This window comes from Vipera berus (genome assembly GCF_964194415.1).
Source record: "Vipera berus genome assembly, chromosome: 14".
In the NCBI taxonomy this organism is placed as follows: domain Eukaryota; kingdom Metazoa; phylum Chordata; class Lepidosauria; order Squamata; family Viperidae; genus Vipera; species Vipera berus.
The window spans coordinates 12,059,968-12,079,008 of record NC_138217.1 but is presented as its reverse complement, the minus strand read 5'-3'; the positions used below and the strand labels follow the sequence as shown (position 1 = coordinate 12,079,008).

General features: G+C 47.5%; 2 protein-coding genes across 2 annotated transcripts in view; both read right to left on the bottom strand.

Moving 5' to 3' along the window:
• Window positions 1-15,315, bottom strand: part of OSBP2 (oxysterol binding protein 2) — a 46,336-nt gene extending 31,021 nt beyond the window's left edge. The window contains 3 exon segments of the mRNA XM_081338776.1: window positions 9,409-9,617; window positions 15,078-15,213; window positions 15,216-15,315. Of these exon segments, the coding sequence (XP_081194902.1) occupies window positions 9,409-9,617; window positions 15,078-15,213; window positions 15,216-15,300 (430 nt within the window). The 5' untranslated portion in view covers window positions 15,301-15,315.
• Window positions 15,316-17,913: 2,598 nt separating this feature from the next.
• SLC35E4 (solute carrier family 35 member E4) overlaps window positions 17,914-19,041 on the bottom strand; it is a 10,282-nt gene continuing 9,154 nt past the window's right edge. Inside the window, exon 3 of the mRNA XM_081338879.1 lies at window positions 17,914-18,023. The gene's annotated coding sequence lies outside the window, so the exon portion shown is untranslated. The remainder of the gene's footprint in view (window positions 18,024-19,041) is intronic.

Sequence of the window (19,041 nt, the reverse complement as noted above, 5' to 3'; positions counted from 1 at the left end):
CAGGCAGCCGGAGTTGCAGAAGGAGCGGACCGATCCCGTCTCCCAACAGCTCCTATTCTTCATGCCCGCTGCTGGAGGGCCCTGGCAGAAGCCGAGGCTAGGGACATGGCTGGGAGTCTCTTGGACAATCAAAGCAAGCCAGAGAGCAGGAATGTGGAGGAAAAATCCTCATTTAGCAGCAAAAAGGGCTGCTGATGCTGCGGGCACGTTCTTCTTCTTCCCCATTACAGATGCTGGACCTAGGTTGAGCTCTCCAAAGGCTGAGCCCCATGGATCTTTCCCGGCAACCCCCACTTCGGGGTGAACAAGGCAACACTTAACTCCCTCCGCGCTGGCGAGGCCGGCAGGGTCTCCGCCGACAAGGGAGGAAAACCGGCACGGAAACCGCCTACTCGGTGTGGTGGCTTTAATGCTGCTGCTTCGGTCGGGAAAGCCACCGGCAGCCCAAGATGAGAGCATTAGCCGGAAAGGTGATGTGAACAGGCTCCTGTCTCTTTAAATCCTTATGTGCAGGAAATTCTGCATCAGAGCTTTAACCCTTCCTTGCCTCTGGGCCCCCCAACAGCATTGCCCAGATTTTAGCAGCTTTCAAAGGACTTGAAAATGGAAGGCCGGGTCATCTCAAAGAAAAAAAGAAGGAATTAACTGGGCAGAATGTGCACCCTGGGACTTTAAGGAGGCCTTTTTTCCACCTGCTCTTTCTTCTTTTAGGAGAAATGCTAGAGTTTGCACCTCCACAACGGCCAATGCCTCCATGGGGCAAGCTTTCGCCCTGATTTTACCTTGAGAGAAAGTAGAAAGGCAAGGTATTATGGAGAGTCCTCGGCTTACGGCCACAAGTGAGCCCAGGTTTTCTGTTGCTAAGGGAGACATTTGTTAAGTGAGTTTTGCCTCACCTTGCTTGACACAGTTGTTATGGGAATCACTGCCGCTGTTCAGTTAGTGACACGGCTGTTAAGTCAGTCTGGCTTCCCCCGTTGACGTGGCTTGTCGGAAGGTGGCAAAGGGGAATCACGTGAAACCCCCCTCCCCCGGGAGACTGCACAAACCGTCCTAAAGGCGGGTCAGTCGCCAAGCGTCCGAATTTTGATCACGTGACCCTGAGGAGGTTACCCTGGTCGTAAGTGTGAAAAAAAGGTCGTAAGTCCCTTTTCCGCCCAGTGCCGTTGAAACCTCAAACGGTCGCTTACGTGGACTGTTGTAAATGCAGGACTATCTGTACAGAGGGGTCCCACTTGGGCCCTGCTTGCTTTTCAAGATGCACACAACGTGGTTGTGATGGGAGAAAACGGAAACAAGGCAGAGGAAGTCTACCAAAGGTTCACTGATTTTAAGGGCGCGCGAGAAAATACTGTATTTTGGAGAAGGCTGATTTTAAAAAAACACACAAATCTGGTACTTTTCTTCAGCCTGATGCTCTCTTTGGTCACAAGCAGTCCTATATAAACAGCCAGCGGCCTTTACTCGCCCACGCACCGGTGATGTTACCTAGCCTGGTAATGAAACATCTGCAAGAACTTCACAAGACGCCCAACTGGTTCGCCTCTGAGTTTTTAACTTTCCAGCTCTTTGGTTTTAGAGAACAGTGGGACCAAAGCGAAAAGAGGAACAGGAACACACAAACAACACTCTGCAAACTTCAAAGTGAGTTTCTCAGCCTCTTTAACAGAAAGCTTTGTGTTCTCTCAGGAACACAACTTAGTCTGTTCCCAAGTCTGCAGGGAAGGAATGAAGGAAGCAGAGGGGGGAAACCTAATGAAAGAATCTCGCATTCCTCTCCCTACAGTCATCTGGGGCTCATTCAGGAACTAATTATAAAATCATCAATATGTATGTTCGTTATTAATAAATACTAATAAAAGCACAGCCACATGGAGCCTAGGGTAACTTCACAGCTTTGCTTAATATTAACAGAAATCAAATAGCCGTAGCACCCCATGGTTCTGCCGCAGCAAGTGATATAAGCAAAAAGAATATCACCACCCAATATTATGTTCAATTATTGCCTTTATCTTTCTACATTTTTACTTACATTCATTAGGCCTCATCTCCCACCAGTTTCACGCAGACATTACATTTGCTAAGGAAAAAAAGCAGTCAGGCGCCAGAAGCAGAAGGAAGAAGGAAAGCCATGTATTTTGACTGGTCCAGATAAATCTCAATCAGCAAATCTATTATAACATATCTTCCTTGTTTATCTGCTTCTATTAACTCCGCTGTCATAGTATTCTTGACATAAATAACCACTTCTTCTTATTCATTGCAGAGGCAATAAATTGTGTACCCAATCTAGAGTTCAATAAGTACTTTTGATCCATAGCTCTAATATGTGTTTCTTGCAAGCAAATAACATCAGTCTTAAATTGTTTTAAATATTGAAAGATTTTCTTTCTCTAAATCTCAACACTCCTAAATACACGACAGACGCATGCAAAGCCATCAGTATTTCATAGTGATGTAAACTGGGGGGGGGACTTTCAAAAACTATGGAACACCTTGCTTCAAATCCCCAAAACAATGTTTCAAAGAACCTCACTGTAGTTTAAAAAAAAGAAGAAAGAAATTTAGAAGATCACAAGTGTCTTTAGTTTTCAGAAATAACATCAAGTTCCATTTGTATGCGGGGATGTACAGTCATTTTGCTAGTTTCTTGTATCCATTAATCTCTTGAAAACAGCAGCAGAAGAGAACCGATATTTCTCAAGGGGCAACCAGCAAATGGCCTCCGGTATGCCCGGAAATGGAAAATGGGAAACAAAACCCGTGAATTACATTTACAGAAAAGGGTTTCTTCCCGGCAAAACTCACTTCCCAAGCCTTGTTTATTTTAACTTTTAGAAACTGCTGGAGTTAATAGTGGTGGTGGTGGGGGAAAACATCACACACCCTGGACAGCCATTTGTCTGAAATGGTATAAGGTTTCCTGCCTTAGCAGGGGGTTGGACTAGATGACCTCCAAGGTCCCTTCCAACGTATTATTATTATTATTATTATTATTATTATTATTATTATTATTATTATTATTATTATTATTATTATTATTATTATTATTATTATTATTCCCCTGTAACAAGAGCAAAAATCACATTATTTGGGAAAGACCGACAGCCATAAAAATCTACGGTGCCACTGCCACTTCTCCAAATACCCAACTCCCAACTCCGATCACAAACATCCTGAAATAAATTAAAAATAGTGTAAGCACCCTCCCTCACATTACCCTGACGTAACACTGTATTTCACCCTTTTTTCCCCAGTCACTGGGCGGAAGAAGAGTTTGTGTCTCTGTTTTTCCGATTCTGCCCATCACATCAGTCGTACTTGTTGGCTTCCCAAAGGCATGCTTTTGTCCCACGTACAAGTGCACACACGCGCGCACACACACATATACCGTCCAGGCTCCAGCAAAATGAAAGGCCAGCCAGATGAAAATTGCCTCTTTTCTTTTCAGGAGGTCCAAGAAACAGTTTGACAATTACAGCCGTGGGAAGAGAGAGCAATATCGTTTCCGGCTCTTGGAGCTAACTAATTCCAGATTGCCCCTGCTTTGCACGCCTTCCTTCTCCAGGAAAGTCTGACCTCTGGGCATTGATCCTGAGCTGTAGGATTTCAAGGGCGGCTTTTAAAGCCATCTCATCTTAAAGGAAAGGGCATCCAGGGACAAGAGCTACACAAGCTGTGAAGGATTCTTTCTTGACAGCCCAGCGGGGGGGGGGGGCTTCTCCCTCCCCACCTGCTTTTTTTGTTCCTTTCGGAAAGCTTTTGTAGCCAGTTCCTCTGACCCACCAGCCCAGCCCCCCCCAGCCCAGCCCCCCCAGCCATCCTCCCAAGCTTCTGACCTTGCCAGGTGATGGAGACCTCGCTGTGATGGGGCCGTAAGCAGAGGTGGCCCATAAGGTTAAGGCACATCTCCCCCATGGAGAGCTGGCAGGATGGGGGGGTGGCGGAGGGGTGGGGGCTAGGGGGCAGCTCTAGCGCAGCCCTGCCTCCCTGATAGGCAGGGAGTAAATGCTTACTCAGAGGCACAGCCCAGGCTGAGCAGGGAGGCAGCAGGGGGGGAGTCGACATCCCCTGGGTGGGAAGGGGGAGAGAGATGAGGGTCTCTCAAGCGATGTGCATCTTATGCATCCCCTTCGCCTCGGATCTCGGGAAGCCAAACTTTGCACAGCCCCACCCTGATCTGAGCAGTCAGAGCTGCTTCCATGTTTAAAATAATGTCTTTGAATGAAAGAATCTCAAAGCAGCCAGGACTCATAAAAAATCATTAGCCCTCTCCCCCCACCCCCCACACGCCTCTCCACTTTATTCCAGCTGTGTTGTTTGCACGGTGTGGCAAAAAAGCACCCAGGAGGGGGTGACCGCGATGAGAGAGGCGGTGAGCTTAAGCCTGGAATGCAAAAGTCCAAGAAGGGGGGGCGAGGGAGGAAGAAAGAACGAAAGAACGAGGGAGCTGCATTTCTGCTGACTCTCATCCCTTTCCCAGGCGGGTCAAAGCTGAGCTGACCCACCCCCACCCACCCCTCTGTGCCCAACAGATGGGTGCCCTTGTCCGTGTGCTCCGCTTCGGAAGCAGAATGAGGAGGGGCAAAGAAGGGGCGGGGAGGGAACCAGCAGTGGGAAAAATCCCACTCTCTTTTGTTCTGGGAGAAGCTTTGCCAAGCACCACCAGCCCCCCTACTCACCACAGCATTCCTGCCTCGGTGGCCAGTGACAAAAAGGGCAACGCTTCGCACACTCCCAAACACAACCTGGAGTTACAGGTCTCCTCCTCCTCCTCCTCCTCCTCCTCCTCCTCCTCCTCTTCCTCCTCCTCCTGGAATGCCTTCAGCGGGCTGACAAATCCAGGTGAAAAGGCGGCTCCGGTTCGAATCCGCTGGCTCGGGAGAGCAGCAGCAGCAGCAGCGCGGGCGAAGCGGCCCGGGCCGGCCAGCCGATCAGCACCCTGGACAGCGGCCAGGCGCAGTGCCCGGGCGACTTCCCAGCGGGGCTCCGCTGCCACTCCCCCCCCCACACACACCTGCTCTCCGTGGAAGAGCCACGCGCGATCCCCGGAGCGCCCCACGGGGCTGACGACTCGGCGGCCACGTCCTTAAAACCACCCAGCTCCTCCGACCCACCCAGCGAAGGAACTGACCGGACCGTCTCTTCAGTGGGATGATGATGATGATGATGATGATGATGATGATGATGATGATGATGATTATTATTATTAATTTTATTTTATTGAATTTATATACCGCCCTTTATTATTATTATTATTTATTATTATGGCTTAATTGTCCCCACAATCGCCAATATCCGGATAGATGTTACAAAGTGTAGTTAACCCTTAAGCTGGCGTGTCTATCTGCATTCTCTCGTTTACAAATATCTCAATAAGACCTCCTCTAAGGGCAACCTTCATTAGGCCACAAAAGGTTGGGTATTTTTCCCCCCCACGAGGAGGGGTGGGTGACATACGATTATTATTTTTTTAAATGATTTTGCAACCACGTTAAATCCTTAAAAGGCAGCTTCAACCGTTTGGGCTCCAGCAGCAAATTTTATTAAATGGGATCCAATACTCTGTCCCACCCACCCACCCACCCCAAAAACAGGGGGGGAAAAACCCCTCACCTAAGCCACCTAGTTAGCATAATGGTTCCATCTGTATTATTACTAATTAATCAAATCAACTGCTTCAATGAAAACCTGCAAAGAAAGCAGAGAAGCATAGAATCCAATCTTGCATACAGTCGATAGACCAGCATAGGAAACTGGGTGTGGTTGCATTTGCATCGCAGTTTCTTGAACTCATCGTCATAGCTAGGTTACTGATACGTTATATATGTGGTTTTTTTAAAAATCTCATTACTTTGTCCATTATCAGCATACGTATAAAACTAAAATAAACGCAAGCAGACACGGAATCGAAAAACCTTCATTTTCTCACCTGCCTCCTGCCTTTTCAAAGAACCGTTCGGAGAGATTGTGCTCAGGAGAATCCCTGGGGTTGAGATCTAACGGCAGTCTGCCATTCAGCTCTTTGATCAGCAAGCAACATGCTTGAGTTAGCAAATGGGAGCAGAATCTGACCTCTATCGGACAGCAATTTATTAATTATTACCAAAATATCTATTGTTCTTAATAGCCACATCATATGGGGGGGGGGTTACCTAAGAAACATAGCTGGCTATTCAATTTAAGCAAGTACAGGATAAAATGCTTGCCTTTTTCAGCTTCACCTGTGCCCAATATCACCCAGAATAAGTAAAAAGTCACAGAATGAACAGTATTACATTTTACCGTTTGCTACTTTAGAATTAGGTTAATGCTTTTTATTAAAAATCGCCAATTTTTGTGTGTGTGTACACACACACACACACACACAAATCAACAAGCCTGAGTGACTGTAAGAGAAGATTAATAGAAAAAAAAAACTAAAGAGGTCAGTAGCAGCTTTTTTTGACTAACAAATTTTATTAAAAGGAAGAAGCCTTTATGGCTGCATCAGGCATCATCAGACTGTTTTGATCAAATCTGCGTGAGAATCGAAAAGGAAGAAAATCCGGGCGTGCTTCTTTAAAAAGATTTAAAGAGCTAGACTTTTTTTTTTAAGAAACATGTCTGAAATATATATATATATCCCACTGCTGTTTCATCTCATTAGCACATCAAAGCCATATAGGCCATCAGAGTAATAATGCCACAGAATGGAAATAACAGCCCACCTCCCCTCTTAAAATACATTTAAAACCACATCCTATGTTTTTGCCCTTGTTAAGGTAACTGCCAGAAACTCAGTTCAGACATTACAGTTAAACCAAGGAATGAGGCCTGTTTGGTCTGGTACCAATAAAGGAGAATAATTTGCAGCTCAGGATTGAAATGAGGGCTCCTGACCTTGCTCGTTTTCTTGCAGATGTGTCGTTACCCAAACTAGGCAACATCATCAGGGCTAGTAAGGAGTTTATATTCTGGTGGCTTGCCCGTCAGTGTTGGGCGTGCTCTTAAGAGATTCTTTTGGTCTGGGTTTCGCACACTGTGGGAAGCTATTTATCTTCCGTGTCTTGTCAACTAGTCTCCTTTTGTACAGGTCTGCTAAGACAAGAACCAGCAAGCCACATCAAGGACGGTGAACTCGGCAAAGCCAGCCTGGCTGGGGAAGGAGACAGACACCCAGGAGGGACCACCCAAGGTTTTGCCTGCGTGTGACAGTTTTTATTAGCGTCTTCCCTGCTGCTGCTGCTCAGCGGGGCATCCCGCTTTCTGCACTCCTCTTAGGGATGGCTTCTTGATCAAGGAACAACGATGCGCATTAAACAAATTTCAACCGCCTCGGCTCAGCAGGGCTCCCAGAACCAACAACTGCAAGGTCTTTTAACGGGCTTCCCAGAGGGAGAAAGAAATGAAAAGGCTGCAAAACCCGCTTGAGATGCCCAGAGCTGGAATTTGCAAATGAGGCTTTCCCAAAAAATAATTTTACTGAAGGCGAGAGGGAAAAGCGAGTGCTAATCCCACCTTAGGCGCGAAAGCCGATTGGGTGACCGTGGGCATTCTTACTCCAGCCCACCTCGCAAGGCCGTTGTTATGGGTTGGGTCCGGGATATCTGAGGGAACACCTGCTGCCGGCATCAAGTTCCCTTCGTCCAGTGCGCTCCCACAGGGAGGGTCTTCTCAGGGTGCCATCGGTAAGAGATTGCCGGCGGGTAACACCCAGGGATAGGGCCTTCTCAGTGGGGGCGCCCGCCCTTTGGAACCAGTTGCCAGTGGAGCTGAGGACTGCCCCCAACCTCCGTTCATTCCGCCGGGGCCTGAAGACCTGGCTCTTCGAGCTCTCTGGCCCAGGCTGAGGATTAATTTATTTTAATTGGGGGTTTTATTATACAGGGATAAATTTAATCTTTTTTAAACTTGGTTTTTAACTTTTGTATTTTTGGTTTTTAATTACCCTGTAAACCGCCCTGAGTCCTCCGGGAAAGGGCGGTATAGAAATGTAATAAAATAAAATAAATAAAATAAATAAAATTGGAGGGAAGAATCTTAGGCGTACAGTAAAGTAATGTGAGAATGGTCTTTGGGGATGAGGGGAAGAAACGGTGCCCAGGAAACAATCAGGCAAGAGAGAGAGAGAGAGAGAAACCCCCAATGATTAATGGGAAGAGGAAGACCTTAGGAAGGACCCACCCTAATTGATCAGATGTTAAAAAGAGTTGGTGGAAATTTATACTTCCAGACTTGCAAGATTCTGTTAATGTAGCCTTAGAATACAGTTCTGTTTGCTGTTGGGTTTACTGGGGAGGGATGACACTAGATGTGTTTGTTTGTTTTGTGTGTGTGTGTGTGTGTGTGTGTGTGTGTAGCTTGTAGTGGAAGATGTTGAGACTTCGGAAAAAGTGCAAAGACGAGCAACTAAGATGATTTAAAGGCCTGGAGACAAAAACATATGAAGGACAGTTGCAGGTAATGTGTCGAGAAAAAGAGGAGCAGGGGTGACATGATAGCAGTCTTCCAGTATTTGAGGGGCTACCACAAAGAAGAGGGGGGTCAAGCTATTCTCCAAAGCGCCTGAAGGCAGGACAAGAAACAACGGGTGGAAACTAATCAAGGAGAGAAGCAACCTGGAATTAAGGAGGAAGTCCCTAAATAATGAGAACAATTAACTAGTGGAACAGCTTGTAGTCAGAAGTTGTGGGCGCTCCATCAACGGAGGTTTTTAAGAAGAGTCTGGACAGCCATTTGTCTCAAATTGTATAGGGTCTCCTGATTGAGCAGGGGGTTGGACTAGAAGACCTCTGAGGTCCTTCAGCTCTATTCTGACTGACTGACTTATTGATTGATTGACTTTTTCATAGCTAACAAGAAGCTAAAGAGACAACTAACGGGCATTCTCGTACAGAATCTGTCTTGGAGAGGTGAAACTAAAGCCCTCAGCCTTTTCTTTATCAACTTTCATGCATTCTAATGACTTAATGTGCTTTTGACCCTTCTGATGAAACAATTCCCCCCCCTCCACCCCTCCAACTCCCAGAAATTAAAATGGCTCAGAACAGGAGCCGCCAGAAATTATGGCATGGGCAGACAAAAGTATTAAAACACGCATGCCTTTCTATTTCCACAAACAGAAACACAACAGCGCCACCCTGTGCCTACCCAGATTTTGATTTACGCTACACAAAGACAAACAATCGCCATGGGATCTACTCAGGACATTTTTATATATATTATATTCTTTAAAATCCTGGCCCCAAGAAACTGCAAATCCAACCACGCGCTTATAGAACCCGTCCTGCTTATAAGGCGGCGTTGTGACTTTGAAAGGTCACTAACTACGGTTCCGAGTTGAGGACTAGCCACACTAGCAGGACCTGAGCTTGCCAGAAGGCTTACAGCCCCGCCCCCTCCCCGCATGCATGCACGCGCATCTACCTGACTGGTTGCTCCTGATTCGGATAGCCCTGGCCTTAGCCAGCTCCAGGGCTGTGACCCAGCGCTGCCGTTCCACTTCCGAGCTGGCTTTCAAGTGGTAGGTCCTTCCCCCGTTGGAAAGAAGAATATTGCAAGAATCCTCCGTGTCAATGTGAGCCATGGACAGGTTGATGGTTCCCCGGCAGGTGTGGGCCATTTCCGCTTGAGTCCTGCAAAAGTATCAAAGAAAGAGTAAGAAAAACTTTCCGGCAGTTAATATTGCAAGATACAACTCTCCCAATTATACTTTTTGCAGCCTTTGTGGGGGGGGGGCAATATTGCACGGGGAAAATCTTTTTCCCAAGATTTGGGATCCAGAAATGGGACTCCTCAAATGCTGGTTTGTTTTCGTGGCGAACTCCTACGTTGTCTCTTTGGGAACTGTGGAGCGTTGCTGTTTTTTTTCCCTTTAAATCTTTCCAGACTCACAGATGCTCAGAGAGGAGATTTAAATATTTCCTGCCGAAATGTTTTTTATGCCTCAGAGTAATACAGGTAGGCCTTGACTTACGACAACAATTGAGCCCCAAATTTCTGTTGTTAAGGGAGACATTTGTTAAGTGACTTTTGCCCCCATTCTACGACCTTTCCTGTCACAGTTAAGGGAATCCCAGCAATTGATGAGTTAGTAACTTGGTCGCTAAGTGGAATCGGTCTTCTCCATGGACTCTGCTTGTCAGGTGGTTGCAAAAGGGGATCACGTGACCCTGGGGATGCCGCAAAGGTCATAAGTCTGAAAAATGGCCAGAAGCTGTTGTAACTTTCAACAGTCACAAAATGAGCTGTTGCGTGCTGAGGATTACCTGTATTGGTTAAGCCTTATGTTTCCAGCCAGAACAGTTAACAATATGCTTTGATGGACAAAGGCAGGCTCGCTTGTCACTCACTACAGATGCTAGATCTACCCATCAGAGGCTGTTAGCCCAGTGTTTCAACCTTGGCAACTAGAAGATATGTGGACTTCAATTCCCAGAATCCCTCAGATGACCATAAGGCCATTCTGGGGCTTGCAGTCCAATTCTTAAAAGTTGCCAAAGTTGAGAAAAGATGGTTCTTATTTGTTGGCTCTGCGTGAGTCCCTTCCCATCTCTCCTCTCCTTGCTGCAAAGGGTTTAATGATCAAGTAGGATGTCTGGGCAAATTTAATGGGATTTCAGCATCTCCCCAAGTAGTAGGATTTCAATTTGGCTTCCTCCAATTAGCAGCTGCCTGTGCTAGAAAAAAATATCTCTCCGTTTAAATTTTTCCAATAAGAAAGAGCTTTAAGTCAATCCTGGCTGTTCTTGAAGGCCAGTTTTGCAATATTCCCTATAACTGAGGTCTTTGGGTGGAAGGTCTCCTGCTGCTTGCTTCATTATCCTATTTCTGCAAGGCATGGGAGGCCGGGGCAAAAAAAATCACTCCTCAAACTGCTATAAAATCAATTTCCTTCTGTCGTCTACAAGCGGGGGACGATCCCAGGGCGACTGAGGGACTTTATGGCTGATTCTAGGAAGAAACCTACGTTAAGCTAAAAACCATACAAACCACAATCCAGTTTAAAATGTTTTATGGACATGGCCCGTGAATCAACAGACAGCCTGAAGAGAGCTTTTTGCAGTTAATTTTTTTTAAAAAAAAGCTCACATGATTTAATTAGGGTCTTTCCAAAATGCATCAAGTTAAATTTGCTATCAAGAGGAGGAGGAGGAGGAGGAGGCATCAGCCGTCTTAAACATGCATTTGAGATGGAGAAAAGAACCAAGCTTTGCTGACAACGGCATTCACAACTCACTCACAATGGAGCATTAAAGTGACCGGAAGCAGTCAAAGCCTCTTTTGTTCATCTCTCAGGCCTTCTCTTTCTAAAAAAATCAGCGGAGAAGCAGCCTTGTTGCAAAGCTGAGCACCTCCATCATCTTTATTTCCCACAATGCTTCTGTGCCCCAGACAGAAATTAAAAATGCCCTGCAAATTAAAAATGCCCACACTCATGTCAACCTTGAGCTACAAATATTCTCCTTTATTACTCCTTCAAATACCTGTTTCTATAAGTGCCAGATGTTCTACAGGCAGTCCTGAATGATTAGCAATAGGCTTATATACCACTTCACAGTCCTTTACAGCCCTCTCTAAGGGGTTTACAGAGTCAGTACATTGCCCCCAACAATCCGGGTCTTCAATTTATCAACCCTGGAAGGAGAGAAGGCTGAGTAAACCTTGAGCCGGTCAAGATCAAACTGCTGGCAGTCGGCAGAATTAGCCTGCAATTCTGCATTCTAGCCACTGCGCCAGCATGGCTCCCATACTTGCCTATAAACTCGCCAAAGAGTGGGTTAAATGGTTAAAAACAAAATGGGAACTTGAATAAGATTAATTAGCTTTTTCGACAACTCTGGCAGGATGCAAACCTCTGACGGCTGGAAAGTAAGGACTTTAATTATTTAGTAGCATAGGTTTGCAATATCTTTCTGTGCCCCTGACACTGGGAACTGAACGCTGACAGTTTTCGCACTCACAAAGGCAAGGAGACCTTATTTTGCTAATGCACTTGATTACATAAAAGGGATCGTGTGCGCATTTTAGAACGAAGCTACAAAATAAGGCCGGAGCAGTCGGGTCCCATTAGTATTAACGATCAAGCTTTCTGACGGGGCAAAAAAAACAAAAACGAATAGGAATTCAAATTAGCCAAATCACGTGCAGAAATGGAGCAAACCACAACAGAAAGAGCTTAGAAACATATTTCTCCTATGAAGCACGTGATTAAGAACATTTCCATTTTGTGGGTATGTAAGCTTTTTGCTTTGCATTATGCAAGCAAAAGAAAAGGACACTTTTGCAACATTTTAAAATGCTGCTTTCCAGCAAATTTGTCCTTTGTCAGGAATCTGCTCTCCTGCTGTTTCAATCTTTTAACAGTTTTCCTGCTTTTTATGTTTTTTTTATTGTGATGTTTTTTTCATTATTTGCTGTACTCTTTTTTTTTAAATTTTGCCGCTCCACAAATTCAACTATGTGAAGATGGGCAAAACCAATTTAACAGCCAGCCAACTGTAGCCAACCTCTCAAGGATTTATTCCCGAGAGAGAAATAACAGACTGGACTCAAAAAACACAGTGCCTTTTAAAAAGTCCCAAACCAGAAAGAGTTGGTTCAACTCATTAACACAGACCCATGGAAAGATGTTTTTAGAAGTCCCAGGGGAACAAGATCAGACAATTGCAGAATGCAAATTTTTCTGTTCTGTTTTCTAAGCTGCTTTGATGTCCCCAAGACTACTGTAAAAGACCCCGAGAAAATATTAAATTAGAAAAGATTTTTTTACAGGAGCGCAATTTAATTTTCATTTCCTTCCTAGGAATTCCAACCAGATTATACGCGTGTCAAACACTAGTTATATCATCCTGGAGCGCGGAAAGCTTGCAAGATGTTCTGTATTTTTATTTAATTTTTTCATTAATGGATCCAAAGCCCTGTTTTATCCTGAAGTGGGGGGGGGGAAATGTTCCTTCGGCCCTATGATTTATAAGTTTACACAACTGTAAGAAATGTTTTATTTATTTTCAAAAAAAAATCTATTAACTCCACTCACAGGTAGGAAAGTTGCCTGGTAAAGTCTTAAATGTTTGTTTGTTTTTTTGTAATGCCTTCAAGTCAAACTTGACCCCCAACCAGTTCTTCTTTCTCTCTCTTTCCTTGATTCCTTCAAACCTTAAGCCAGAGACACCAAGCGTCGGAGCCAAACAAGGGCGCTTTTAAGCCCGACTGGATTTGGGACAGAAGACAAAATGCTTGCTCCCTTTGCGTTCCTGTCTTCCAGCAACTGGTATTTCAGACCGTTAAAGAGTACAACACGTAGGGCATACATATACATACATACATATATGGCTTGGGTCCGGGATATTTGAGGGAACACCTGCTGCCAGCATCAAGTTCCCTTCGTCCAGTGCGCTCGCACAGGGTCTTCTCAGGGTGCCGCCGGTAAAAGATTGCCGGCGGATAACACCCAGGGAGAGGGCCTTTTCTGTGGGTGCGCCTGCCCTCTGGAACCAGCTGCCCGTAGAGCTCAGGACTGCCCCTGACCTACGCTCATTCCGCCGGGACCTGAAGACTTGGCTCTTTGAGCTCTCTGACCCAGGCTGAGAATTTTAACTGGGGTTTTATTTTCAGGGATAATTTAATCTTTTAATTCTCTTTTAACTTTGTATTTTATATTGATGTGATTTTAAAATGCCCTGTAAACCGCCCTGAGTCCTTCGGGAAAGGGCGTTATATAAATCTAATAAAATCTAAATCTAAATATTTCATGTGCCGCCGTTCTTAAGTGCCCTTGGCACTCACAGCAGCTGGGACACTGTCAAGGCCACCACAGCTAATAAACTGGATCCACCAAGGAACTTCGCCCATCGCATCCATCTGCACACACAGGCCTTGCTAGAGGAACTGAGTACCAGACAATATGTAGGGGTACAAAACTACCTACAAGATACGTAGACAAAAGCCTCCTTGGGGGAAAAACCCCCTTGCTAGGGGTTAGAGACAACGGGGAGGCTTGGGGGGGGGAGAGGAGGAATTTATGTCACCGGAACAGAAAGAGTGCAGCTCCAAGTAAATAAATATTTGGAAGCTTTCAATGCATTACAATGGAGGGCAGCTACCGTAATATGCTTTGCAGCAGAGCAAGACCAACTTTACCGCAATCTCCGTAGTATTCCAGCACCCCAAACATCCTTCAGCTACTGATTAGGGTGCGCTTTGGACTACAGTTCCCATCATTTCCCAATTGTACCGCCAATTGTTCCCCAGCATCCAGATGCTCTACCTAACTATGGGGTTAAGGATGATGGGAACTGCAGTTTTATGGTTGGTGGAATTGCAGACCAGAAAGGTAGGCTGGGGAACGGTAGGATTTGTAGTCCAAGACTTGTGGCACTGGGGGTGATCTGGCACGCAGGCTCTGGATGCCCCAGTGTTGCAGCAGGAAAACAGGCAGGAAGGGGACGGAGCCCTGGAATCCAGCCCATCTGAAGCGGAGAACAGCCTCCCTAGGCTAGCTGTGGATGATGGGAGATGTCCCCCATACCTGCCAAGTGCAGCGAGGATGGGACCTGTAGTCCAAGCCCTCTCGGGTGCCCCGTCCACACTGAGGGGACGATGGGAGCAGAAGTCTGCCAAGCTGGGACCACGGGAGCTGAAGCCAGCACCCTGGGAGGGGACGATGGGAGCAGAAGTCTGCCAAGCTGGGACCACGGGAGCTGAGGCCAGCACCCTGGGAGGGGACGATGGGAGCAGAAGTCTGCCAAGCTGGGACCACGGGAGCTGAGGCCAGCACCCTGGGAGGGGACGATGGGAGCAGAAGTCTGCCAAGCTGGGACCACGGGAGCTGAGGCCAGCACCCTGGGAGGGGACGATGGGAGCAGAAGTCTGCCAAGCTGGGACCACGGCAGCTGAGGCCAGCACCCTGGGAGGGGACGATGGGAGCAAAAGTCTGCCAAGCTGGGACCACAGGAGCTGAAGCCAGCACCCTGGGAGGGGACGATGGGAGCAGAAGTCCAAACACCCCCAAGTCAGCCAGGGAGCTGCGCACGGGCCCCCCAAGCCGGGAGGGCAGCCCTGGCAGCGGCGGGGGAGCATGGGCGCGGGTGTACCTGTAGTAGCTGAGCAGCCCGTTGCTGAGCACGAACCAGCGGCGCTGGTAGCCCTTCAGGTAGTTGGTCCACTTGAAGAGCCAGCCCTTGTAGGTGTCCGCCGCGGCGGCGGGGCAGCTCTCCCCGGCCAGGCTCATGGTGGCGGCGGCTTGCAGGCCAGGCAGGGCAGCCAGACCAGCCCGCGGGCGCCGGCGTTGCACAGCGGAGCGAGCGCCCTGCCCATCGGCGCCCCCGCCGCGCCCCGCCCGCGCCCGCCGCCCGCGCTCGGCGCCGTCGCCAGGGCTGGGGGGGGGGGGCTGGGGGGAGGCACGTGACCCAGGACACGCCCCCTCCCCCTCCTCCTCCTCCTCTCCCCTCCGCCGCTGGAGTCCGCTTTCAGCCCGGGCGGACTCCAACTCCCGGCGTCCCCTCAGCCAGCCGGGCCGTTGCGGGAATCTTGGGAGTTGAAGTCCGGCCGCTGGAGGAAGGCGGGCGCGCCTGGCAGCTGAAGAAGCTTCTTGGATGAGGAGCGAAACGTCTTCAAAGGGGGCGGGGAGAGAAAAGAAGGTCCAGCGGCCTCGTGAAAAAAGAAAAAAAGAAAAAAGCACCTTTGGGCTGCAAATCTCTCCTTGCAGGCATCTCCTCGTGGTCTCCCTTCCCAGGACTCCTCGTGGTCTCCCTTCCCAGGACTCCTCGTGGTCTCCCTTCCCAGGACTAAGCAGACCTGACCCCACTTGAGTTTTTCAACCAAAGCAGGGCTCTCCAAACAGGGCGACTTTACGATTTCCAGGCTGAAAAGAGCGGTCGGTGTCACTCAGTGACCGCTTTACTTTAAGCAGCAGTTGCCGGTCCTGGTTGTCGTCGCTCAACGAGGACCGCCTGTGTATTTGAGCGGCTTTTTCGTGGGGCTGACCTTGAAGACCATCCAGAAGCTGCAGCTGGCTCTGAATGTGGTGGGGTGGACGCTGCGTGGGGCACCCCACTTTTGATCCCGCTGATTGACTGGCTGCGTTGCTGGCCGGCCGGTTTTGAGTGCCTTGCAAGATGCTGGTTCTCCTCTTCTAAGCACAGGGCCTGGCAGGCAGAGATACCGCTTATCTCCAATTTTTCTGCCCATCTCCTGCCCTCAGGAAGGTATGTGCCCTCTGGGTCCGGCTGATTAAACTTCCCAACATTACTGCAAGTGGAATACTGCGTCCAGTTTTTGGTCATCATCACAATGTAAAAAAGATGCTGAGGCTAAAGAGTGCAGAGAAGAGCAGCAAAGGGCTAAAACGTAGGAAGAACGGTCGCAGGAATTGGGGATAGCCAGTCTAATGAAAAGAAAGACCAGGGGGGGACGTGAGAGTAGTCTTCCAGTATTTGAGGGGTTGCCACAAAGAAGAGGGAGTCAAGCTACTCTCCAAAGCACCCGAACGCAGGACAAGAAGCAACGGATGGAAACTCATCGAGGAGAGAAATAGAGAGAAATTCCCTGACAGTGAGAACAATCAATCAGTAGAACCACCTGCCTCCAGATGTTGTGAATGCTCCAATATTGGAAGTTTTTAGGAAGAGATTGGACAGCCATTTCTCTGAAATGGTATGGGGTTTCTTCCCTGAGCAGGGGGTTGGACTAGAAGACCTCCGAGATCCCTTCCAGTTCTATTCTGATGGATATACCCCCAAGGTTCCTTCTAATTATTATTCTGTTACCCTGGGATGACAGAGCTATTTAGCCTGGCTGGCCTGGCTTTAAGGCTTTTTTTTTTTTGGTTAAGAAAACCAAGTCACTGGATCTAGTTTTCAACGTGGTTTTATTCTGATGAAATGACCCCGTGAACGCCATTTCCCCAGCGTGATTCCAGTTATCTGAGTCGGCTTGAGGTGGCCACGGGTTTCTCCCCGGGTGTAGAAGCGGACTGACGACTTTCCGTCGTCGTAAACGTTGATCCTAATTTTCGCAACAAGTTCCGCTGATCAAGCTCTTCCAACATCTTCTGGTAATAGCTATATTCTTTCTTCCAACGGAAGGTTTTTTTCTCTTGGTTCTGGAGAAATCTCCTTTTCATTTGATCAAACAGATTCTCCGCCTTCTTTTTCCTACCTTCGATTTGCTGGGCCTAGAAAATAATAATAATAATCAATCAGCAAAGGAAGCCAGGGCAGGAAAGCAGAAGCCGGCAAATCAGTCCAGATACACAATCGTTTGGATTCACACATTCAGGGGGGGTTGTTTAGTTTTCAAAACTCCAGGCCACTGTTAACAAAGCAGTTACAAATCTTTTCTAACCTCCCAGGCAGTGTTTTACACGCTTGGACACCTTAAAAAGGGGTAAACTTCAACTCCCAGAATTCCCCAGTCAGCATGGAATTCTGGGAGTTGAAGTCCACCCATCTTAAGCTTGCGAAGCATTGCTTCCAGATGTTGCTCGGATTTTTGCAGTTCGAATAAGGTAGCCCAAATCTTAGCCGTGGTGTTTGGGAGCCCAAAGTTTTGTGACGTACTCCATAACTTAAAACGGGCAAAAACAAACCACAGCTTATGTCTGTGTGTCAGTTGGTATGGCAGGGCATGCATATGTTCCGCATGTGCAGATTAGCATACGTACTCAGCTGCTCTCGTGAGCCCAGCTTCCGGGAGCAATGCTCAAAGTTAAAAGCATGAGAGCAGAGTCAAGTCCACTCAAAATTTCCCTACCTAATTTCCAGCAGAATTCATTCAGCACTGGTGGTCATGAAGAGATGTACCCCATTTATCCCTGGAGTTTTGACATCCCGTGGAGGCTCCATTTTGCTAATCAGCGCTTACCTGTATTTCTGGTATGCTCCCGTTCCTGAACCTGCCAGAATTCATGCAAGAGGTTTCAGAACCGTACCTTAATCTCCTGGATCCGCTGAACGCTCACGTTGTCCTGGATGATCACCTTAGCCAGGTGACTTTTGGGAAGAAACCTCTTCAAAGCAGCTTCGCTACACGTTTGCTGACTGGAAAAGAGGGGAAAAGAGCCAGCTGGTTAGAAGGGCAGCGCCAGGCTGTCTTGCCCACAATCCCAAGAGTGACCGTAAAAAAAATAATCTGTGAACTTTGGCACAATCAGTTCCCAATTGTTCACCTTCACGGACAGTAACCAGCTTCTGGAAAAGAATGGAGTGCCCCTCACCACAAAGCCAGCTTGGTGGTCTAACCTTCCCATCGGCCTTCCTGAACGGTGAATTTTACCCACCTTGGAAGGTTAAAAATGTATAAATAGTTTGGCAAGTTTCAGCGATGAAATAGGAGAGATTTAAGTTTTCCTCATGTGGTATAGAAATGTGTGTGTGTGTGTGTGTGTGTGTGTGTGTGTGATATAAATGCAAAAAAGGGGATCACCTGAGCCTGGTGATCCTAAATGTGAGTCGGTTGCCAAGCATCCGAATGTAAATCATGTGGCCACGGGGATGCCGCGACGGTCGTGTGAAAATTGGTTCTAAATCACTTTTTTCACTGCCGTTGTAACTTCGAACAGTCATTAAACAAATGGTTGTAAGTCCAGTTGTTGCAGACACATTCCATTGTTCGACCTTTAACTACTGCTGAAGAACTACGACAGCCGATTCACACACCATCAGTATGGCACACATTCCAACAGGCCGGAATGCCACCACAGAGGCAGTTGCCAGCCCAGGCCTGATGCGGGGGAGGGGAGGGGAGGGGAGGAGGTCTGCAGTTCTTCAGGTGCAGAGTGCCTTTAGATGCCCGACAAGGCTTGGCTGACTGTTTAAGTCACTATTTCTTGTTTTGGCAATTTTTAAGATATGTGGACTTCAACTCCCAAAATACTCATGGTAGCCATACTGGCTAGCTAGGGAATTCTGGGAGTTATAGTCCAGAAACTACTGTAGCCAAGGTCAAAAAAGTCTCATCTAAGTAGCTTTGGTGGCACAGTTCATCAATATTCAAAGCTTGGAAACTAAATCTGTGGCGCTGTGGTGCACCTGCTCACCGGAGGAAAGGGAGAAGGGA